The sequence below is a fragment of the Monodon monoceros genome, unplaced genomic scaffold (genome assembly GCF_005190385.1).
Source record: "Monodon monoceros isolate NGI ecotype Baffin Bay Population unplaced genomic scaffold, NGI_Narwhal_1 Super_Scaffold_6, whole genome shotgun sequence".
Lineage (NCBI taxonomy): Eukaryota > Metazoa > Chordata > Mammalia > Artiodactyla > Monodontidae > Monodon > Monodon monoceros.
This window is the reverse complement of record NW_021703783.1, coordinates 76,351,051-76,376,556: the sequence shown is the minus strand read 5'-3', so window position 1 is coordinate 76,376,556 and position 25,506 is coordinate 76,351,051. Positions and strand designations below refer to the sequence as shown.

General features: G+C 38.1%; 1 protein-coding gene across 1 annotated transcript in view; it reads right to left on the bottom strand.

Moving 5' to 3' along the window:
• CFAP54 (cilia and flagella associated protein 54) overlaps positions 1 to 25,506 on the bottom strand; it is a 295,719-nt gene that overhangs the window by 216,770 nt on the left and 53,443 nt on the right. The window contains exons 16-20 of the mRNA XM_029206275.1: positions 24,840 to 24,968; positions 24,349 to 24,475; positions 20,037 to 20,123; positions 19,825 to 19,946; positions 3,084 to 3,260 (exon numbers count right to left, since the gene is read on the bottom strand). Coding sequence (XP_029062108.1) covers positions 3,084 to 3,260; positions 19,825 to 19,946; positions 20,037 to 20,123; positions 24,349 to 24,475; positions 24,840 to 24,968 — 642 coding nt within the window. The remainder of the gene's footprint in view (positions 1 to 3,083; positions 3,261 to 19,824; positions 19,947 to 20,036; positions 20,124 to 24,348; positions 24,476 to 24,839; positions 24,969 to 25,506) is intronic.

Sequence of the window (25,506 nt, the reverse complement as noted above, 5' to 3'; positions counted from 1 at the left end):
GAGAGTTGATACCTAGGAAAAAGCATTATTAGGAGCCACACTGTCCAGGGATTAGTGATGGAAGGGTTGTCATCACTGTGGCATTCCCTTTTCCCAAAGGCTCCACCTCACAACATCTCAACTCCTAAAATGGAAAATAAGGGAAATGTAATTGTCTCTAAGAAACAACTGCCTCTTACAGCTTAGCCCGCTAATTCTTCCTCTGGGTCAATGGAAGAATCCTCATTGTATCTTGTCTGCACAAGTAGTTCTCAACTCTGACTATGCACAAGAATCATTTTTTAAAATACAGTTTGTACAGAATCAACCATTTTTTAAAATTACATATACCTAAGCCTGCCTAGTCTCAATGAATAAGACTGTCTGGTACAAATAGCCGAAGTTTTGTGTTTCCAAAGAAAATTTCTCAGGTGATTAAAGAGCATTAGGAAAGGCAGAATTTCGAGGACAAAGAGAATGTTGAAGGAACTTGGAACCTGGAGGCCAGGAGAAAAACACTCAGCTGAATCTCAGAAAAATTTAGAAAACTACCTTTCCTTGATTTTTCATGCAAAAAGAGTACCATGGGGCAGGGAGGGGGAAGGCAAAAGATGGTGTTTTATGACTTAGATCAGCGGTCCCCCCCCCTTTTTGGCACCAGGGACTGGTTTTGTGGAAGACAATTTTTCCACAGGGCGGGGCGGGGCGGGGCGGCGGTGTGCTGATGGTACGGGCGGTAATGTTAGCAATAGGGAGCGATGGGGAGCAGCAGATGAAGATGCGCTCGCTCGCCTCTCACCTCCTGCTGTGTGGCCCAGTTCCTAACAGGCCGCAGACCGGTACCAGTCCGTGACCCGGGGGTTGCAGACCCTGACTTAGATCATTATTGCTCCAAGTTAAGCTCTACATACAATCCAGAATTTGAAGGGTAAATTTTCTCTAAAAGCATTTTTACAAGCAGGCTTTATATTTCTATTGTGTTCCACAGATGAAAACATCTTAGTCTGTGAAACTATTAGAAGACTGTGTCCTTAGAGTCTATGTAAGAGAAACGACACCATGGACAAACCACCACTAGCTTTGGACGTAAAAGTTTACAAGTAACACTAGCATTTTCAACCATTAAAACAGATGTTAATGCAACAAATGCCTTAACAAGAGGTTTTGATAAAACAAAAGATGGCTGAAATCTCAAACTAGAAAAGGTATTTAAGTCCATAGCACCATCTAGTGCTATGGAGTGGGTAACAGAAGGTATAATTTCCAGGAGCACACAACTTTACCAAAATATAATATACATCAACTTCACATCATGTGCTGAGTGACAAGTCCTACAAGTACAGGTCAAGTATGGGATGCTTATGCCTTCCTATTAATAAGCATTATGAAATAAACTAGTCACTAATTTGAGGTACATAAAAAATAAGAACCTGGTTAAATAAATCAAAACATTCAAGTAAAAACAAACGAAAACTCTTGGCAAATCATCCAGTCTTAGTTCTGTACTGAATTTCCGAAGTCTGTGATCCTTATTCTTATACAGATCCCCAAAATCCAAAGTTGAATTTTAAAACTATTAGCAACTGCAATAATGCATTTATTATAGCACAGTTAGGATGAATGTTGCTTCTATTCCTCCAATTATAAGGCATTATGAAGGTGGTATTACTTCTCACTGATGTCCACCTCCCATTAGTCTGAAGTTTCTCAAAATATGGAACCATGCTTTATTTGTGTTTATTTTTATACGTTACCTCACATAGAGCTTGACAGATAGCAGACACTCAATAATTCTCATTGGACAGAATTTATGAAAAAAAATCATCAGATAATATAATCACAGTGTATAACCTCATTAACTGATTTTAGCTAACATTACTACATATGTTTAATACAAGGGATGGAAGGACATCAGTTAATATGCCAAGAATATGCTATAATATCTCATTTAATTTTCACAGAAGAAACATTTTACAAATGGAAAAGATAACAAAAGCAAATTTTTAAAAAACACTCAGAAAGTATATTTAGATTTCGTAAGGTCATATTGCTGGGGTAGAGCTAGAATTTTAAATCTGTATTTGTCTGACTTCAAAGCCCATGCCCTTTCCACTATATCAAGACGATGTATTTAAGTTCAAGCAGAACATCCTAAGAATAATCAAAGAAACAACTTTGTTTCTTCTACAACACCAAAGAGCATGTGTTCATCACCCAAAAGAGGAAAATGTAATATTTAAAATATAAATTAGGTGGAACCAAATGCTTATGAGGAAACTAAATCTCAAATAACAGTCCCATTTAGGCTAAGTTCCAACGCACTGGGGCTAGGAGAAAGAGCTTCAATAAATACATAAAGAGTTATGACTTATAATGTGGTTGGAATTATCATTTGTTTGCATTAAAAGAATCCCCAATGGGCTTCCCTGGTGGCGCAGTGGTTGAGAGTCCGTCGATGCAGGGGACACGGGTTCTTGCCCGGATCCGGGAAGATCCCACATGCCGCAGAGCGGCTGGGTCCGTGAGCCATGGCCGCTGAGCCTGCGCGTCCGGAGCCTGTGCTCCGCAACGGGAGAGGCCACAACGGTGAGAGGCCCACGTACCGCAAAAAAAAAAAAGGATCCCCATTTACACAGAAGAACTTTCGGAAGAGTCTCTAAATTCACCACCCCCAAATTTTCTTATCTTCATCATTGGCTCTCACAGTAACTTCTATCCCCTTCAAATGCCTGATTCTATCTCAAGGAAACCTTCTTGAAGTTGAGCACACTAGGATGTCAGCATATGACTGTGTCATGGTGAGGAAGATACTTCAAAATGCTTCTCTCTCATTTCTCCTTACTATATATCTGGGTGTAGCAATACAGGAGTAAGTTTCTTATAGCAAAGCTATAAGGAGCCAAAAGGGAAACAGCATAAAGGAAAAAGGGTCATGAAGAAACTACAGATAGTTAAAGATACTGGAATACTAATCCCAGTGTTCAGTGTTTATATTAACCAATAAGATTATTCAAGCCCTAAAGGCAATAAAAGTATTCATTATTATAGTCATAAAAGTACTTACGTTGCTTTCCGTGAGGTAAAGGTCATAATAGACAACATACCTTAACATCAGAAATAAATGGAGCAGGTTTTAATGTCACAGAACAATGAGTTCGGGCTAGCAGGATGGGTGGAGGAGGTACTCTGCTTTTCTTTCTTTTAGCAATTTCCACATATTTCTGATATGAATACAGTACACTTTGTTCTGCTTCGGTCTTCTCAATTAAAGAATATGCTTCCTATAATAAAGTGTGAAAATAGGAAATCACATTTCAAGAGCTTGAACTTCATTGTATTTGGAGAATTCTGGTGATGTTAAACATTATCTTGATATATGTATTTTTTGATGCTCAGTGGTATACATATTTCAAGTAGTAAATGATTTTCCAGAAGTAAAAAATAGCTAATAAATAAGGCCAAGTAAAAAATAGCTATTAAGGCAATGACATTATATTTATATGTCTGACATGTTTATCATCATTATCATACATTAATATATTTCATTTTCAAATCAAACCCTCTGAATATCTGCAATCATATTTCATCATCCTTAAAAATTTTGTAACAATATTATCTGCATTGATACTTATGAACTATACACCTACACTCAATGCAACTTGAAATGTGACTCTCAAGTAATGACTATTGGCATATGTGGTTTATAAAATTATTTAAAACCAAATTACTGATGGTTTCTTACTATCAGCAAAAACAAATAAAATATACAAAAGTACTTATTCTATAAACCTAAAGGAAAAGCAATCACCTTTTTAAAAGGTTACACATTTAGTGATATCACATGAAACAAAAAAACATAAAAATCAGAAAATCTAAATAATATTTCAAAATAAATATAGTAAGGCTAACTATAACACCAATAATAATATATGTAAATGAGTTAAACTCCTCTTTTACATAAAATTAAAAAGCAAAGACTGAGCACTAAAGCCAAAACCCAAGTAAAGATTAAAATTGAATGATACAGGGGAGACGAGGGGAAGATGGCGGAAGAGTAAGACGCGGAGATCACCTTCCTCCCCACAGATACACCAGAAATACATCTACACGTGGAACAACTCCTACAGAACAGCTACTGAACGCTGGCAGAAGACCTCAGACCTCCCAAAAGGCAAGAAAGTCCCCACGTACCTGGGTAGGGCAAAAGAAAAAAGAATAAACAGAGACAAAAGAATAGGGACAGGACCTGCACCATGGGCTGGAGCTGTGAAGGAGGAAAGGTTTCCATACACTAGGAAGCCCCTTCGCAGGCGGAGACTGCGGGTGGCGGAGAGGGGAAGCTTCGGAGCCGCGGAGGAGAGCGCAGCAACAAGGGTGCGGAGGGCATAGTGGACAGATTACTGCACAGAGGATCAGGGCCGACCGGCACTCACCAGGCCAAGAGGCTTCTCTGCTCACCCGCCGGGGCAGGGGGGACTGGGAACTGAAGCTCGGGCTGGGGTTGGCAGCGTGAACACAGCCTACAGGGGGCTAGTGCACCACGGCTAGCCGGGAGGGAGTCCAGGGAAAAGTCTAGACCTGCCGAAGAGGCAAGAGACTTTTTCTTGCCTCTTTTTTTCCTGGTGCGCGAGGTGAGGGGATTAAGAGCGCTGCTTAAAGGAGCTCCAGAGACGGGCGCGAGCCGCGGCTAAGAGCGCGGGCCCCAGAGACGGGCATGAGACGCTAAGGCTGCTGCCGCCACCAAGAAGCCTGTGTGCGAGCACAGGTCACTATCCACACACCCCCTTCCGGGGAGCCTGTGCAGCCCGCCACTGCCAGGGTCCCGGGATCCAGGGACAACTTCCCCGGAAGAACGCACAGGGCGCCTCAGGCTGGTGCAACATCATAACGGCCTCTGCTGCCGCAGGCTCGCCCCGCCCTCCGTGCCTCTCCCTTCCACCCCCCACCCCCGGCCTGAGTGAGCCAGAGTCCCGGAAGCAGCTGCTCCTTTAACCCCGTCCTGTCTGAGCGAAGAACAGACGCTCTCAGGTGACCTACACGCAGAGGCAGGGCCAAATCCAAAGCTGAGCCCCGGGAGCTGTGAGAACAAAGAAGAGAAAGGGAAATCTCTCCCAGCAGCCTCAGAAGCAGCGGATTAAATCTCCACAATCAACTTCATGTACCCTGCATCTGTGGAATACATGAATCGACAACGAATCATCCCAAATTGAGGAGGTGGACTTGGAGAGCAAGATTTACGATTTTTTCCCCTTTTCCTCTTTTTGTGAGTGTGTATGTGTATGCTTCTGTGTGAGATTTTGTCCGTATAGCTTTGCTTCCACCATTTCTCCTAGGGTTCTATCCGTCCGTTTTTTGTTTTTTTCTTTAAAAAAAAGTTTTTTTTCTTAATAATTATTTTTTATTTTAATAACTTTTTTAATTTTATCTTACTTTATTTTATTTTATCTTCTTTCTTTCCTTCCTTCCTTCCTTCCCTCCTTCCTCCCTCCCTCCCTCTCTCCTTTCTTTCTTTCTACTTTTTCTCCCTTTTATTCTGAGCCGTGTAGATGAAAGGCTCTTGGTGCTGCAGCCAGGAGTCAGTGCTGTGCCTCTGAGGTGGGACAGCCAATTTCAGGACACTGGTCCACAAGACACTTCCCAGCTCCACATAATACCAAACAGCGAAAATCTCCCAGAGATCCCCATCTCAACACCAACACCCAGCTTCACTCAACGACCAGCAAGCTACAGTGCTGGACACCCTATGCCAAACAACTAGCAAGACAGGAACGCAACCCCACCCATTAGCAGAGAGGCTGCCCAAAATCATAATAAGTCCACAGACACCCCAAAACACACCACCAGACGTGGACCTGCCCACCAGAAAGACAACATCCAGCCTCATCCACCAGAACACAGGCACTAGTCCCCTCCACCAGGAAGCCTACACAACCCACTGAACCAACTTAGCTACTGGGGACAGACACCAAAAACAACAGGAACTATGAACCTGCAGCCTATAAAAAGGAGACCCCAAACACAGTAAAATAAGCAAAATGAGAAGACAGAAAAACACACAGCAGATGAAGGAGCAAGATAAAAACCCACCAGACCTAACAAATGAAGAGGAAATAGGCAGTCTACGTGAAAAAGAATTCAGAATAATGAGAGTAAAGATGATCCAAAATCTTGGAAATAGAATAGACAAAAATGCAAGAAACATTTAACAAGGACCTAGAAGAACTAAAGATGAAACAAGCAACGATGAACAACACAATAAATGAAATTAAAAATACTCTTGATGGGATCAATAGCAGAATAACTGAGGCAGAAGAACAGATAAGTGACCTGGAAGATAAAATAGTGGAAATAACTACTGCAGAGCAGAATAAAGAAAAATGAATGGAAAGAACTGAGGACAGTCTCAGAGACCTCTGGGAAAACATTAAACGCACCAATATTTGAATTATAGGGGCTCCAGAAGAAGAAGAGAAAAAGAAAGGGACTGAGAAAATAGTTGAAGAGATTATAGTTGAAAACTTCCCTAATATGGGAAAGGAAATAGTTAATCAAGTCCAGGAAGCACAGAGAGTCCCATACAGGATAAGTCCAAGGAGAAATACGCCAAGACACATATTAATCAAACTATCAAAAATTAAATACAAAGAAAACATATTAAAAGCAGCAAGGGAAAAACAACAAATTACACAGAAGGGAATCCCCATAAGGTTAACAGCTGATCTTTCAGCAGAAACTCTGCAAGACAGAAGGGACTGGCAGGACATATTTAAAGTGATGAAGGAGAAAAACCTGCAACCAAGATTACTCTACCCAGCAAGGATCTCATTCAGATTTGATGGAGAAATTAAAACCTTTACAGACAAGCAAAAGCTGAGAGAGTTCAGGACCACCAAACCAGCTTTACAACAAATGCTAAAGGAACTTCTCTAGGCAAGAAACACGAGAGAAGGAAAAGACCTACAATAACGAACCAAAAACAATTAAAATGGGAATAGGAACATACGTATCGATAATTACCTTAAATGTAAATGGACTAAATGCTCCCACCAAAAGACACAGATTGGCTGAATGGATACAAAATCAAGACCCATATATATGCCGTCTACAAGAGACCCACTTCAGACCTACAGAAACATACAGACTGAAAGTAAGGGGATGGAAAAAGATATTCCATGCAAATGGAAACCAAAAGAAAGCTGGAGTAGCAATTCTCATATCAGACAAAATAAACTTTAAAATAAAGACTATTAGAAGAGGCAAAGAAGGACACTACATAATGATCAAGGGATCGATCCAAGAAGATGCAACAATTGTAAATATGCACCCAACATAGGAGCACCTCAATACATAAGGCAAATACTAACAGCCATAAAAGGGGAAATCGACAGTAACACATTCATAGTAGGGGACTTTTAACACCCCACTTTCACCAATGGACAGATCATCCAAAATGAAAATAAATAAGGAAACACAAGCTTTAAATGATACATTAAACAAGATGGACTTAATTGATATTTATAGGACATTCCATCCAAAAACAACAGAATACACATTTTTCTCAAGTGCTCATGGAACATTCTCCAGGATAGATCATATCTTGGGTCACAAATCAAGCCTTGGTAAATTTAAGAAAATTGAAATCGTATCAAGTATCTTTTCCGACCACAATGCTATGAGACTAGATATCAATTACAGGAAAAGATCTGTAAAAAACACAAACATGTGGAGGCTAAACAATACACTACTTAATAACGAAGTGATCACTGAAGAAATCAAAGAGGAAATAAAAAAATACCTAGAAACAAATGACAATGGAGACACGACAACCCAAAACCTATGGGATTCAGCAAAAGCAGTTCTAAGAGGGAAGTTTATAGCAATACAATCCTACCTCAAGAAACAGGAAACATCTCGAATAAACAACTTAACCTTGCCCCTAAAGCAATTAGAGAAAGAAGAACAAAAAACCCCAAAGTTAGCAGAGGGAAAGAAATCATAAAAATCAGATCAGAAATAAATGAAAAAGAAATGGAGGAAACAGTAGCAAAGATCAATAAAACTAAAAGCTGGTTCTTTGAGAAGATAAACAAAATTGATAAACCATTAGCCAGACTCATCAAGAAAAAAAGGGAGAAGACTCAAATCAATAGAATTAGAAATGAAAAAGGAGAAGTAACAACTGACACTGTAGAAATACAAAAGATCATGAGAGATTACTACAAGCAACTCTATGCCAATAAAATGGACAACCTGGAAGAAATGGACAAATTCTTAGAAATGCACAACCTGCCAAGGCTGAATCAGGAAGAAATAGAAAATATGAACAGACCAATCACAAGCACTGAAATTGAAACTGTGATTAAAAATCTTCCAACAAACAAAAGCCCAAGACCAGATGGCTTCACAGGCGAATTCTATCAAACATTTAGAGAAGAGCTAACACCTAGCCTTCTCAAACTCTTCCGAAATATACCAGAGGGAGGAACACTCCCAAACTCATTCTACGAGGCCACCATCACCCTGATACCAAAACCAGACAAGGATGTCACAAAGAAAGAAAACTACAGGCCAATATCACTGGTGAACATAGATGCAAAAATCCTCAACAAAATACTAGCAAACAGAATCCAACAGTACATTAAACGGATCATACACCATGATCAAGTGGGGTTTATTCCAGGAATGCAAGGATTCTTCAGTATATGCAAATGTATCAATGTGATACACCATATTAACAAATTGAAGGGGAAAAACCATATGATCATCTCAATAGACGCAGAGAACGCTTTCGACAAAATTCAACACCCATTTATGATAAAAACCCTGCAGAAAGTAGGCACAGAGGGAACTTTCCTCAACATAATAAAGGCCATATATGACAAACCCACAGCCAACATCATCCTCAATGGTGAAAAACTGAAAGCATTTCCACTAAGATCAGGAACAAGACAAGGTTGCCCACTCTCACCACTCGTATTCAACATAGTTTTGGAAGTTTTAGCCACAGCAATCAGAGAAGAAAAGGAAATAAAAGGAATCCAAATCAGAAAAGAAGAAGTAAAGCTCTCACTGTTTGCAGATGACATGATACTATACATAGAGAATCCTAAAGATGCTACCAGAAAACTACTAGAACTAATCAATGAATTTGGTAAAGTAGCAGGATACAAAATTAATGCACAGAAATCTCTGGCATTCCTATACACTAGTGATGAAAAATCTGAAAGTGAAATTGGTACAACCACTATGGAGAACAGTATGCAGGTTCCTTAGAAAACTACAAATAGAACTACCATATGACCCAGCAATCCCACTACTGGGCATATACCCTGAGAAAGCCATAATTCAAAGAGTCATGTACCACAATGTTCACTGCAGCTCTATTTACAGTAGCCCGGAGATGGAAACAACCTAAGTGTCCATCATCGGATGAATGGGTAAAGAAGATGTGGCACATATATACAATGGAATATTACTCAGCCATAAAAAGAAATTAAATTGAGCTATTTGTAGTGAGGTGGATGGACCCAGAGTCTGTCATACAGAGTGAAGTAAGTCAGAAAAAGAAAAACCAATACCGTATGCTAACACATATATATGGAAATTAAGAAAAAAAAATGTCATGAAGAACCTAGGGGTAAGACAGGAGTAAAGACACAGACCTACTAGAGAATGGACTTGAGGATATGGGGAGAGGGAAGGGTAAGCTGTGACAAAGCGAGAGAGTGGCACGGACATATATACACTACCAAACGTAAAATAGATAGCTAGTGGGAAGCAGCCGCATAGCACAGGGAGATCAGCTCAGTGTTTTGTGACCATCTAGAGGGGTGGGATAGGGAGGGTGGGAGGGAGGGAGATGCAAGAGGGAAGAGATATGGGAACATGTGTATATGTATAACTGATTCGCTTTGTTATAAAGCAGAAACTAACACACCACTGTAAAGCAATTATACTCCAATAAAGATGTAAAAAAAAAAATTGAATTTTAGAAAATAGAATAGCCTTTCCAACAAACTGCGCTGGGACAATTAGACATCCACCTGCAAAAGAAGAAAGTGAGACCCATACATCACATTATATACAAATAGTTAACTCAAAATGAATCATAGAACCAAATATAAGAGCTAAAATTATAAAATTCTTAGAACAAAATATAGGAGTAAATTTCTTCACATCCTTGAGTTAAACAATGGTTTCTTGGATATGACACCAAAAGCACACCAAAAGAAAAAGTAGGTAAACTGAAATTCTTCAAAATTTAAAACTTCAAATCATACCATCAAAAAAATAAAGACAACTGACAGAATGGGACAAAATATTTGCAAATCATATATCTGATAAAGGACGTGTATTCAGAATATATTAAGAACCGTTACAAATCAATAATAAAAAGACAACCCCATTAAAAAATGAACAAGGGGTTTGAATAGACATTTCTCCAAAGAAGATACACAAATGGCCAGTGACTGACTCAAGAAGAAAAACCTGAACACAGGAATAATGATGAAAGAAACTGGGAAAGATATCCAAAAACAATATCCAAAAAGACTTTCCCACAAGCGTCAGTCTCAACTGATACTATTTTTTAAAATATTTTGAATATCCATGAACTGATTAATTCCTTTGCCATTTTTTAAATTTCTAACTACAGAGAAAGCTCCTCAGAGAATATTCTAAAATTATTATAGCTTTGATAACAAAACCTGAAAAAATGACTGCACTTAAAAACATAGAGCAATCTTCTTACAAATATAAATGTAAATGTCCTAAATAAAATACTAATACATTGATCTAACAATATGTTAAAGGAATAATGTACTGTAATTATATTGTCTCTCTCCCAGGAATAAAAGGATGATTTAATATTAGGAAGTCTAAGGATATAATTTAATTTATCCATAAATCAAATGAGAAAAATATGATTACAGTTTCAATGGCCAAAAAGATATTTGAACAGTTTTTAATAGTCATTATTAATTTTAAAAAAAAGAAATGGAAAGAGAAGTCAAAAAGTATCATAAGACTAATGAAAATGAAAACACAACATACTAAAATTTATAGGATGCAGCAAAAGTAGTTCTAAGAGGGAAGTTTTTAGCGAAAATGTCCACCTTAAGAACAAAGAAAGATATCAAATAAACAATCTAACTTCACACTTCAAGGAATGAGAAGAAGAACAAAAAACCTAAGTCCAAAGTTAGTAGAAGGAACATCAAAGATCAGAGGGGAAATAGAGACCATAAAGACAATAGAAAAGTGTGTTGGTTTCTGCTTTACAACAAAGTGAATCAATTATACATATACATATGTTCCCATATCTCTTCCCTCTTGCGTCTCCCTCCCTCCCACCCTCCCTGGCACAAAAACAGAAAGATAGATCAACGTATTGAAGTTTTAAGTGAAAGGTAACAAGAGAAAAGTCTCAGACAGAGTCCTTGATTTAGGGAAATCAGATAAATTATCTAATAGAACTCAAGGTAGACCTAATGCTAGTTAGAAATTAAAATCCTAACTTAGCGGGCTTCCCTGGTGGTGCAGTGGTTGAGAGTCCGCCTGCTGATGCAGGGGACACGGGTTCGTGTCCCAGTCCGGGAAGATCCCACATGCCGCAGAGCGGCTGGGCCCATGAGCCATGGCCGCTGAGCCTACGCGTCCGGAGCCTGTGCTCCACAACGGGAGAGGCCACAACAGCGAGAGGCCCGCGTACCGCAAAAAAAAAAAACAAGAAAAAAGAAAAAAAAAATCCTAACTTAGCGAGGTAAATCATTGAGCTGCTAATAAAATTCCACTTATAAGAAAGTGATTGATATACTAATTCAAAAAGATATATGCACTCCCATGTTCACTGCAACATCATTTATAACCTAAATGTGCACCACTGGAGGAACGGATAGAGAAAATGTGAGATGGATGGATAAATAACGGAATTTTATTCAGCCATTAAAAAAAATGAAATCTTGCCATTTGCAACAACATGGATGGACCTTGAAGGCATTATGATAAGTGAAAGAAGCTAGACAGAGAAAGATAAACACCATATGATCTCACGTATATGTGGAATCCATCAAAAAACAAAAACAAAAACCAAGCTCACAGATGCAGAGAACAGATTGGTGTTTGCCAAAGGTAGGGAGTTGGGGGTGGGCAAAAATGGATGAAGGGGGTCAAAAGGTACAAACTCCCAGTTATAAAATAAATAAGTCATGGGGATATAACGCACAGCATAGTGAATATAGTTAATGGTGTATTGCATATGTGAAAGTTGCTAAAAGTGTAGATCTTAAAAGTTCTCATCACAAGAAAAAATGTGTTAACTGTATGGCGATAATTATATGAGTTAATAATATATTATTAATACATAGTAACATAAGTTAACAAGACTTGTGGTGACCATTTAGCAATATATATAAAAATGGAATTATAACGTTGTACACCTGAAACTAATACAATGTTGTCTATTATACCTCAATTAAAGAAAAGAAAGTGATTAGGGGTTTTTTAAAGGGGGTTCCTCAAGTACAAGGAGGAAATATCACCAGAAAAGAAGACCCAAAAAATCAAGATAGAAAAATTTGCATGAAACCAGCTCTACTTAATTGTGAAAGAGAAAGTATTATCGATATGGATGTGACTTGCCTATCCATGGCCAACATGTTGCCTAATATGTCTAACAAAACATGTTGTTTTGTTTGTTTTATATCTTTATTGGAGTATAATTGCTTTACAATGTTATATTAATTTCTGCTGTATAACAAAGTAAATCAGTTATATGTATACGTATATCCCCATATCCCCTCCCTCTTGAGCTTGCCTCCCACCCTCCCTATCCCACCTCTCAAGCATAGAGCTGATCTGCCTGTGCTCTGCAGCAGCTTCCCACTAGCTATCTGTTTTACATCTGGCAGTGCATATATGTCAATGCTACTCTCTCACTTCGTCACAGCTCACCCTCCCCCCTCCCCCCCATGTCCTCAAATCCATTCTCTACGTCTGTGTCTTTATTCCTGTCCTGCCCCTAGGTTCATTGGTACCGTTTTTTTAGATTCCATATATGTGCGTTAGCATATGGTACTTGTTTTTCTCCTTCTGACTTACTTCACTCTGTATGACAGTCTCTGGGTCCATCCACCTCACTACAAATAATTTCATTTCTTTTTATGGCTGAGTAATATTCCATTGTATATATGTGCCACATCTTCTTTATCCATTCATCTGCTGATGGACATTTAGGTTGCTTCCATGTCCTGGCTATTGTAAATAGAGCTGCAATGAACATTGTGGTACATGACTCTTTTTGAATTATGGTTTTCTCAGGGTATATGCCCAGTAGTGGGATTGCTGGGTCATATGGTAGTTCTATTTTTAGTGTTTTAAGGAACCTCAATACTGTTCTCCATAGTGGCTGTATCAATTTACATTCCCATCAACAGTGCAGGAGGCTTCCCTTTTCTCCACACCCTCTCCAGCATTTACTGTTTGTAGATTTTTTGATGATGGCCATTCTGACTGATGTGAGGTGATACCTCATTGTGGTTTTGATTTGCATTTCTCTAATGATTAGTGATGTTGAGCATCTTTTCATGTGTTTGTTGGCAATCTGTATGTCTACTTTGGAAAAATGTCTATTTAGATCTTCTGCCCATTTTTGGATTGGTTGTTTTGTTTTTTTGATATTGAGCTGCATGAGCTGCTTGTATACTTTGGAGATTAATCCTTGGTCAGTTGCTTACCATATGATCCAGTAATCCCACTCCTGGGTGTATATCTGCAGAAAACCGTAATTCAAAAAGACACATGCACCCTGATGTTCGTTGCAGCACTATTTACAATCGCCAGACATGGAAGCAACTTAAATGTCCACTGACAGAAGAATGGATAAAGAAGATGTGGTACATATATACAATGGAATTTACTCAGCCATAAAAGGGAATGAAATAATGCCATTTGCAGCAACATGGATGGACCAAGATATTGTCGTACTGAGTGAAGTAAGTCAGATAGAGAAAGGTAAATATCATGTGATATCCCTTATATGTGGAATCTAAAAACAAGGGTACAAATCAACTGATCTAGAAAACAGAAATAGAGTCACAGATATAGAAAACAAACTTACGGTTACCAGGGCGGAAAGTGGGGGGAGGGATAAATTGGGAGATTGGGATTGACATATACACACTACTATATATAAAATAGATAACTAATAAGGACCTACTGTATAGCACGGGGAACTCTACTTAATACTCTGTGATGACCTATATGGGAAAAGAATCTAAAAAAGAGTAGATATATGTATATGAATAACTGATTCACTTTGCTGTACACCTGAAACTAACATAACATTGTAACTCATCTATACTCCAATAAAATATTTTTAATAAAATAAGCTATAAGGATATATTGTACAACACAGGGAATAAAGCCAATACTTTATAATAACTATAAATGGAGTATAACCTTTCAAAGTTGTGAATCACTATATTGTACACCTGTAACATATAATATTGTAAGCAACTACACTTCAATTAAAAAAACATATTGTTTTATTGCCACAAAACAATAGTACTGAAGTCCAAAGTATTATTGTCTGAATGCAAATCTCTCTGCCTATGGTTCCCACTAGAGAACGTGTGACCTGCCTCTTTTTACAAGTTACTCAAGGCTTATGATGACAGATTGACATTAAATACATTTGAAAACGACTTAACATCCACAGTGCAGCAAAACACTTGCGGAAAGATGTAATGCAATCTGGAAGGCCGTGATTAGGACACACCTAAACAACTATCACAAGACTGGAATGATAAAGTACCATATTTATTACTCATCTAGTAGATCTCCCGAGGTATATTCTGGGTTCTCAACAATATTATGTACATTTCAGAAGAAGATGAAAAGTAGGTTGTCATATCCAAGAATCCTGGCAAAGAATATTGCTGAGAATAAAATATACGCTTTATAAGATCTAAGAGAAAAGACAGAAAGAAATGTGTAGTTGGATAGAGAAAAATGTATCTAAAGCATCAAAAATCATACTGATGTGACAAAAAGAATATTCCACAGTGCTTAAATTAGAAGATAAAATAGTAGTAATAATAATGGCTAACATTTATTGACTGCTTATTCTATGTCAAATGCTAAGCATTTTATAGGCATCATTTCATTGAATCTTCCCCAAAACACCCATTTTACAGATGAAGAAATTAAAATTTAACAGAGCATGGGTAATTTGACCTTGGTCATACAGCTAGTCAGCGGCAGTACCAAAACTCTAATCCAAGAGCCTTATACTCCTAACCATTATGATTTCTTGTCTTAATACAAAGTGAAGTTAAAAAGAAGCATGGAGAGGCAACCAGAGATGAAGTTTTCTATGCAATAACATCAAAATATTTAAAAGAAAAAAATCCTAAAATGTAAATATTCTAAAATCTCTGTCAGTAGTTTGAAGACTGCGGGTCAAAACATGACCTCAAAAGAGGGGGGTTAGAATCAAAAAGGGTTTTACTCTTTATGAGGAAGACTTCAGCATGAACAATTAAAAAGAACTGAGAAGATCTCTTAAGAATATTGGCTTACATATATTTTTCCTAAAAAAAGCAAACAGAATTAATTTGACTAAAATGTTATAAAATAGGAAAAATCACTTCACTTGGTAATCCAGTTACTGCTAACATAGTTAATACAATGGTATTTAGGGGCCATCAAGATGTAAATTCAGGAAGTATTAGAGCCAGGAGTGATTAGAACTTCTCGTGGCCTGGGCTTCTTCATGAGTTCTGGTTTCAAATTAGGACCATAAACGTGGATTCTGTGTTGATTATAAAAAATAATCTGCTAATCTATAATGCTCCTTTGCTTACAGTTGAAGCATTATGACTGGATTTCGGAACTGCTAAAATCATGTCAATTATTGATTTAAGTTTCAACATATAGTCCTAGGGGAACACTAGATGCATCAGTTAGGGCTCTTTGCAACAGAAGCAACAGCAACATGAGGCTTGGAACACAGCAGGTCCAGAGAGGCAAGAGGGTCTACAGAACACAACTAACATAGTCTAATCAGGACACAGGCATTGGAATGAATGAATGCCAACTACTTTTTGTCTTTTTATCCCTCTGTTCAAGATTCAGATTCCAAGAAGGGAGCAACCAATCAGCCTAGCTTGCATCACCAGTCCTCCTCTTGGCTGGCAGAGAAGAGAGGCCCTGAAAAGTCCTACCTGATTTCTTCTAGTGGGGAAGAAGAAATTCCTCCAAAGGTGATGTTTGGAAGAGGGAAAGAAATGCTGGACAGAAAACAACAGTATACAACCCTGCCCTGGTACCCTCAGCACTTGGATTGAGGAGTATTCCTGCCTCTTCCCAGTGAGGAATTGCTCCGCAAAGACGCTGAAGGTTGGGCTGCTGGACTCTGAAGTGAACTAGGAGTGATGATCATAAGCCATATGCTGACTCCTCTATTTATCGGAAGTAGAAAATCAGGGACATCTCAGGCTGGTTCTAGGTGCAATCCATTAAAATCAATCTGAGGTATAATGTGTAAAATGCCAATATGGACTTCCAGAAGTCAAATACCCGAGACAGGAAAACGAGAAAAATAAAGCCCCACAATCAAGAAAAAAAGCCAGCCATCTCTTTTGGAAGGCTAACGGGTTCTTATCAAAGGTCTGTCCCTCATCCATGGCAACAAGCTAGTCCACCTTTAATGGACTTGGAATAAAACAGACACCTGATGAGAGTATCCATCTCCACAAGGTCGGGAAACTTCTGAAAAACTAAAACAGGGTATGAATTATTTAAGGGTTCTGCAAAGACCCAGGCTTTTCAAATCTTTTTTATGGTATCAGGTGACACATCAAATACTGATTTGTGGATAATTTTATTACCAGACCGTGATAATGTAAAGCATGCTGTACTATAGCCCAAAAGAAAATGACTGCCAAGGGAATGAAATTTATTTGTCTTCTTTAAGGAAAGAAACTTTGGCAATTATTTGAGCCATAACATCGTTGTTTATGAGAGTACCCTGAGGACGGATCATTAAGCTTTAACACCAGGATGAAAAATTGCCACAGAGGAGCAGAGGTGGCTATAGAAGATTTCAGGACTTCTAAATAAATATTCAACATTTCCCGGCTGGTGACAATTCTTTTGGAGGGCTCCTCGTAAAAAGTAGAGCTTCTAAATGCCTCTCATGAGTCTAAGAGGATATTATAATTTTTCTTAAAATAGTTTCACTTAAGAAATAGAAGGAAAAGATACACAAGGAGAACATGAAAACTTCAGACCTCTCACATCTCCCGTGTGTTCCCAGTCATAGTGGTAGAAAGACAGAGACCTAACAGGGCAATGGGCATATTATGATAATATAAAGACAAGACTGCATCATAATAAACCAAAAGGGAAAATCCCAGAGGCTTTACTCTCTCTGGACTGTGAGAGGCCATGAGATGAGTCCTGAGAGAAACAGTTCTAAAAGAAAGATAAGTTTTACTTGCCATGGAAATAGGACTGAAGTACTAATGTCCTCCAAGCACTAGGCAGTAGCGAGCGGCTGCAGAAGCATCTGCTGAGAAAATGGATCTGAACCCCAGGAGTCTTCCAGCAGAGATCAGACACCACTTGGCCTGGTCAGCTGAGACTATCCAATACCATCATCAAATTCCTTCATTCAGATGCTGGAAATTCTACTGTAATGAGGCTCTCCCCTAATACTGCCAGGACAGACTTCCCCACCTTGAACACTGATAGCATCTATTTATCCAGAATCCTTAGACTTCTTACGAGCTAGACTCTACTTTCTCTCTGGTCTCACCTCTTACCATCCTCTCCAAACACTTCCCTCCCCTTTGCCATTGCATCGAAGCTTCTGTTACACTTGAATGACCTCTAGGACCACAAGCACTCTATGACCTTTCTAGCCTCAGGACCTTTGCACAGGCTGTTCTCTCTGCCTTGCATGTCCTTTCCACTTTTGTCTTTCTCTTTCTCTGGGTACTCCTGCCTGTCTTTCAGTATTCAACTTCATGTCACTTTTTCTGGATGTTTCTTCAAATATTCCCCACTGTTGGGTCAGGTATTCCCTTCCTGAATTCCCCTGGCACTCTTGCAATTAGAGCACCTATGACAATGACTCATAATCACCTACTTACACATCTATGTTCCCATAGACTGGATTTATCTTGAAGACAGAGACCACAAAGAGCAGGCAATCCATCAATATTGGTTGAATAAAGAAAGGATTTTTGTTCATTTTTATCCCTTGTACTCAGCATAATACCAGGCACATAGTCAACTTGCAATAAAACATTGGCTGAATGGATCACAGGCACTCAAAAACATATGTTGGATGAATGAAGTGATGGACTTATGATCAGGAAGTACTACATACCAGAAATCTAAAATTCCAATATTCTATTGCATTGGCCAAAAAGTTGGTTCAGGTTTTTCCGTAACATCTTATGGAAAATCCGGAATGAACTTTTTGGTCAACCCAATACTTTCTAACTTCCAACACCTATCCTTCTAGCTCTCTCAGATTCTGATTTTCTGGTCCCTGACCTCAGAGGGATGCCCAATCTCTTGATATCTCCATAGTCTACCAAGTCTTTAAAAGTCTTGATGGTGTTACTTCCTTCCCTACTCAATCTACACCCATTTTTCATTATGAACTTTTAACCTATACTTTCGTACTTTTTAAAAAAATCCAGTCCAGTACAAATCTCTACTGTCACAGCTACTAAGAGTACCACACCAGGATAATATCATACCAGCAGGCAGATGAGGCCACCTGAAAATCCATGGTCTTCAACCTCAGCCAGAACTTCAGGATGCTGACCAGTCCTTTAACTTAGAGTCAGCTCCCTCATCCATTCCTCTCCACTCTCCAATCACCTTCTCTCTCCCCAGTCCAACTAGCCACCCTCACTCTCCATGGCTGGCAGATTCCCTTGCCTCCTATTTTACACATGATTGAGATAAGAAGGCATCCACTCAACTCTCTGCCTCCACACCAATGGACTTATTGAAATCTACATCTGTCTGTTCCTCCTTCCCTTTTATGTCGGAGGATGAGGTGTCTGCTCTGCAGCCCACCCTCCACTGAAGATGAACCACTTTACATGTGCTTTCAATCTCATCCCCTTCACTCTTCTATTAGAGGACCCCCACTATATGTCGAACTCTTCTTAAACTCTGTATCCTTCCCCTAGCTTTGACTTACTCTTTTCTTTCCCTTGTCAGACAAGCTACTTGTATTCTCTACCTCATCATATGCCATTCACTCAGCCAACACAGTCAAACTTTTGTGATACACAGGGGCAAAAATAAAAACAGAAATGTGATTCCCCTCAGAAATTTAAACTCTAAAATCAACATACAATGAATAAGTAAGAAGACAGAACAATTTCCAGGTCAGAGAGAGACAACAACAGCAAGGCAATTGGTCCATAAATCAGCAATATCCATCTGAGAGAAGGTACTTTAGCCCATGGACTTTAAGTATTTTAGTTCCATAGTAAGGAATGCATTGATGCTGGCACAGTGTCACTTACATTCTACGATTTACCTCATTTTGAATCCTGATTTTATTTAGCTCCCCATGTAAGGTCTCCCTGCAGAGAGAGAACCTCTCATTTCAGGAGAGTTCAGGGCTGGAGATACAGATTAATTTCCCTGCTTAAAACTATTGCACTTCACAAAGAGAAGACTAGACATGGCAAATCTAAAAGTTCATAATCTAATGTTAACGGCAACACATTATTTTTAGCAAAGAGAAATAAATCATTCATTTTTAACAGGGGTTGCATGTCAGGACTAAAAGAAGAAATGATATATTGTTACCATCAAGAAGTTATGTAGAGATGTACAGGTTGCATCTTTCTCAAACATTAGAAGGGTTTTCTGCATCAAGTAAATTGCTTTGGATAGCTTATTCTTCCTTATTTTATTCATTACACTTAATTCTGTAAAAGCAACAAACATTTCACCAAAAGGGCAACATAAAAACTATCTTTAAAAAATGCGGAAACACAGTTTATCCAAAACTTAATTACCTGTAAAACAATCAGGACTTCCAGGTTTTTTTGGCTTTTCTGGACCTTTGGTAGATATATTTTTGCTAACAGTTGGAGTCTGCAAAACTGAAGAAGAAGAAGAAGAAGGAGAAGAAGGAGATTGTTATCACAATTAGGTTTATGTTCAAGAAAGGAAATATTTTCTAAACACTAAAGAGTAACTATTTGTAAAATTATTGCTTTCTCTATCATGTCATCTTTGTTTTCATTAATAGATAAAAATTCAAACAAATCTAATACAGTTTCATCATTAAATTCTCTTTTATTTGCTACTGTATGAGAAAGAAGATCAAGAATTTCTAAATTATAACAATATTTGATTTTCTGTTTCACCTTAAATAAAATTATCTTGAAGGTTGATAAATAGGGTCCAACCAACTTTTGTTCACTTTCCCCCTTCATAAACTTTTCAAAATTGCTCCATCCATGGTTCCTGCAAGAGCTCTGGGTACCACATGAAGACCTCCATTCTCTTCTATCTGTGGCTGATAAAATCAGAGCCTCTCTCAAGATTTTTAACTGACACACAAATTATTCCTGATTGTGAGCAGTGAGAGATCCTGGTGTGCAACTAGGACTGACCATCACGGTGGTCCAGGAAAGAGGTAGCAGGATGAGGGAGAAGAAAATAAAGGTATGCTGGTCCAGAGAGATGGAGAATATTGCACTGATTCTTGATTTTCCAGGTCTGGCCCTCAAGAGACCTGGCAATATATTGTTTCTCTCCTTAAAGGTACATGAGTGTACCTGTAGTAACCTTACAATAAACCCCTTTTATTGAGGTTTAATTATTTGTGCTAATGCACATGAGTCACCATGGGATGATGATTGATTGATGAAAAGATGCCAAAAGACACCGTTAAAGGATATAAGGTTTCTTTAATGGCAAAGGATAAGGAAATTTATCTTCATGGAAATAGCAACACAAAGTGGAAAATAATGCATCTTTCTCTCAGTACCTAGGGTATTATAAATGCTAATTAAGCGATAGCTCTCATGATTATAATCACTGGAGATAAGAAGGATGAGATTGCAAGAAAACTCTGAATGCCCAATACAGGAGTCACATTTAAATGCCACAGTCATCAATAGACAACCACTGTAAAGTTCTTGAATAAGAATGACAAAAGCAGTATTTAGGCAACATTAGTCAGACAGCAGCATACAAGAGTGAAGAATGACAGGAGAAAAAAAGTGATAATCTGTGCTAGGGTGGCAGTTCAACAAAGCAGAGAAAAACATCAAGCAGATCCAGAGATATTGCAAAGAAATAATAACTAATCCTATGTAAATATATATATACACACACACACACACATATAGAGAGAGAGAGAGAGAAAGAGTCAACTACAAATCGGCACTTGCCATCGGCACTTGCCAGCTGCCTCTACAAGTATTAGATCATGTGCGGCTGCAGCTGCTGACCTTCAACACCCCCGGAAAGGAGCTCAGGGTGGAGAGCAGAAATGACGCCCTCTGTGCTCTGGGGAAACTGGCAGAACAGGTCTTCAGATAGTTAGGTATTTTCATGAGTTGATTTTATGAGGCCAATTCTTGTATACCCTCATATCTAGAAAAGCACTAAAATCTTTCATGGTGACATCTGCTCCTCGTGACTAGCAGAAACCTTCTGCAAAAAAATATGTGCTTCATTCCATGTACTCCCCGCCTTCACCAAAATCACATACATACTGACCTTCCCCCTACCTCTTTGGAGCAGTTTCTCAGAGCTATCTGAGATGCTGTCTCCCAGGCTATAGTCCTCATTTTGCCCCAAATAAAACTTAACTTGCAACTCTCATGTTGTGCATTTTTTTTAAAGTCGGTTATCTATATATAGATATATAGGTATCTATAGATATATCCAAAATATATAAAAAACTCAAGCCATTTAATAATTTAAAAATCTGATTTTAAAATGGGCAGAAGAGGGCTTCCCTGGTGGCACAGTGGTTGAGAGTCCGCCTGGCGATGCAGGGGACACGGGTTTGTGCCCCGGTCCGGAAAGATCCCACATGCCGCAGAGCGGCTGGGCCCGTGAGCCATGGCCGCTGAGCCTGCACGTCCGGAGCCTGTGCTCCGCAACAGGAGAGGCCACAACAGTGAGAGGCCCGCGTACCGCAAAAAAAAAAAAAGTGGACAGAGGAACTAAACAGACATTTTTCCAAAGAAAATATACAAATGGCCTACTAGTACACGAAAAGATGCTTAACATCACTAATCATCAGGGAAATGCAAATCAAAACCACAATAAGATATCACCTCACGCCTATTAAAATGGCTATCATCAAAAAAGACAAAAGATAATAAACACTGGCGAGGCTTTGGATTAAAGGATACCCTTATACACTATTGGTAGGAATGTAAATTGGTTAAGCCACTATGGAAAACACTATGGAGGTTTCTCAAAAAATTAAAAATAGAACTACTATATGATCCAGAAATCTACTTCTGGGTATATCTCCAAAGGAAATAAAAACAAGATCTTAGAGACATCTACAGTCCCATGTTCATTGCAGCATTATTCACAATAGCTAAGATATGGCAACAACCTAAATATCCATCAGTAGGTGAACGTATAAAGATGTCTCACACACACACACACACACACACACACACACAGTGGAATATTATTCAGTCAGGAGAAAGACATTTGCACTAATATGCATGGACTTTGAGGGCATTATGCTAGGTGAAATAAGTTACACAGAGAAAGACAAATACTGTATGGCATCACTTATATGTGGAATCTAAAAAACCCAAACTCATAGAAACAGAGAGTAGAATGGTGGTTACCAGGGGTTGAGGAAGTGGGAAAATGGAGAGATATTGGTCAAAGGGTACATAAGATGAATAAGTTCTGGGGACCTAATGTACAGCATGGATCATAGTTAATAATACTGTAGTAGACACTTGTAAGTTGCAAAGTGAGTAAATCTTGAATGTTCTCACCACAGAAAAAGAAATGGGAATTATGTGACATGCTTGAGCTGTTAGCTAACACTATGACAGTAATCATTTTGCAATATGTTAGTGTATCAAATCTACACGTTGTACACCTTGAACTTACATAATGCGGTATGTCAATTATATCTTAATAAAGCTGAGGAGAAAAAGTCTGCACTCAAAAATTACTTAATTAACCAGCATTTGATTAAATTTGTTTAGCTGTATATATGATGGGACATCTGAATGTATTCGACAGAGATAAGAAGTCATGTTAGGCTGGAACACTCAGTTCTATTCTATAATTACTCAGTAATTTAAAATGAGGAAGTGGCAGTTAAATGAATATTGACTATATAATCATGCCAGGAGTAACTTGGCTTTATCAAAATTTAACCTCAAACAGAAGAGATTTTTAGACCTAATAATATTTTAAATCTTATCCTGAAACTTGAGTAGTTTTGTTTCTATATGCACACTAGAATTACTATCGGCATTTTTTTTTAATGTTTTGACCTCTTTACCTAAATAATGAGGCAAAAACAACTTAGATCCAACTCATCTGTCCTCTCACACTGCTGTCAGAGATGTCTTTCTAAATTTTTCAATAGCTTCCAAGATAAAATAGAAACGATTTAACCCTTCAAGATCTGTGATCTACCTCTCTAGGCTTATCTGTGTCAATCTCCCATGTGTGCTCTTCACTGCAGCCGTAAGAAAATTCCAGCAGTTTCTAGACTTCACCATATAATTGTTTGCTTCCACCTTACTAAAAGTTGCTTTCTCCCTTCAAAATGACTGCCTCCTTCTCAATTTTCTTCATAAAGATATTTATGAAGATAAAGATAGCCTTCTGGTCAACTATCACTTCTTCCAAGAAGCCATCCCTGACTTTCTTAACTGTTATACTCTTCTGTATGCCCATAACAAACACTCTGAGCCCACTTCTATTGCATTTATTAACCTTGACTATTATAGTTGGCTTACTTATCTAGAAGCTCAAAATTAAAGGCTGTGTCTTATTTGGACCAAGCTTAATATAGTTCCTAGATTTGATAGAGACTCAATAAATGTTTGCTTCATTGAATTAATAAAACATCAATAATTTACTATAACTCAAGCAATTTAATTTTTTAGAAGTTTACTGATTTGCTATGCAAGGTGTAAAGAAATAATGAAACATATCTATTGATATTTATCAGAGAAGTAAGAAAAAATAAAATAATGACATTTATCTGGAAAACACCTAGTCAACAACAACACTGTTTACAAATTAAATTGATTCTGTACTTGAACTTGTCTTAAAACTGATTCAGAACAAGTTATTTGCTTTGATGGCTACTACCTTGCAATTGGTCAAGAAGCACAACGGCCATTCGGTGCTGGGCTTGAATTAGTTCAAGATGCAAATCCATTATGAAACTATTCAGTGTGACTGGTTTGCACATGTCTGCATCTATACCGTGGGTGTGCTTCGGCAGAATTGAAGTAAAAATTAAAAAGGCATATGGTTATCAAAACATACTAAAAACAGCTCTGTCTTATTATCATTCAGGTTATCACTTTACTCTTAGCCATTAAAGTCTGCTCACTTCTCAACTCTTTGCAATCTGGCTTACACACTAAGAAATCTGCTTTTCAAGTTCACCAGCAGCCTTTTCAGTGACAGACTCAAAGACTCCTCACCCTCCTTGATTTCTTCTGGGAAAAAGGGAATATATTTCTGGCCTATGAGAGGGAAGCCACCACAAACCGTGCTTTACTTACCTATTTGCAACGCCAGCCCTCTTCCTAGTTAAGTAAAATAAACCTAATGTAAGAGTTTCTCATTCTCACCATGGCATAGCAATGGTCAACCACTGATGATCCATTTGGCAAAGCAGTTAACATGCAATTCAAATTTATTCCACCAATGGCTTTTTCAAGAAGTTCATAGGCCAAAAATAACTGTTCCTCAGGTTTTTTCTAAAGGAATTTTATAAACAAAACAGAAAAATTAAATTTAAGGGAAAATCATATACAACACTTCCCAAGTTTTTAACAATAATTCAAAACCAAATAACAAATTTAAATAGCCTATCCAAGATCAATGACATATTTCTTACTAAGTATATTTGCTTTTGATTAAACGTGGAATACTATTAATAAAGGTAAAATAATAAATACAGTTCATCATTTTTCCAAATATTAATTAAACTTTTCAAAAACATGTATATAACTTCCTTTTATGATTTTCAAAATTCTGATGGTACCAAATGTATAGGTAAATTTTAAAAATCTAACTCATAATTTGTCATTTTCACATACTTTATTTTGAAAGTTAATTTTTTTTGAATCTCTGAGCTGGAAATCTAGACTTGGAGGCCATCAAATCCAATGGTCTACATTGTGATTTTCAAAAACTAAATACCTTCTATTATAATTATCCTCACAGAGAGACAAATACAGAGAATAACATAAAGAGCAACCAGCTTTGTTCAAACTTTCTAATTTTGCATATTTT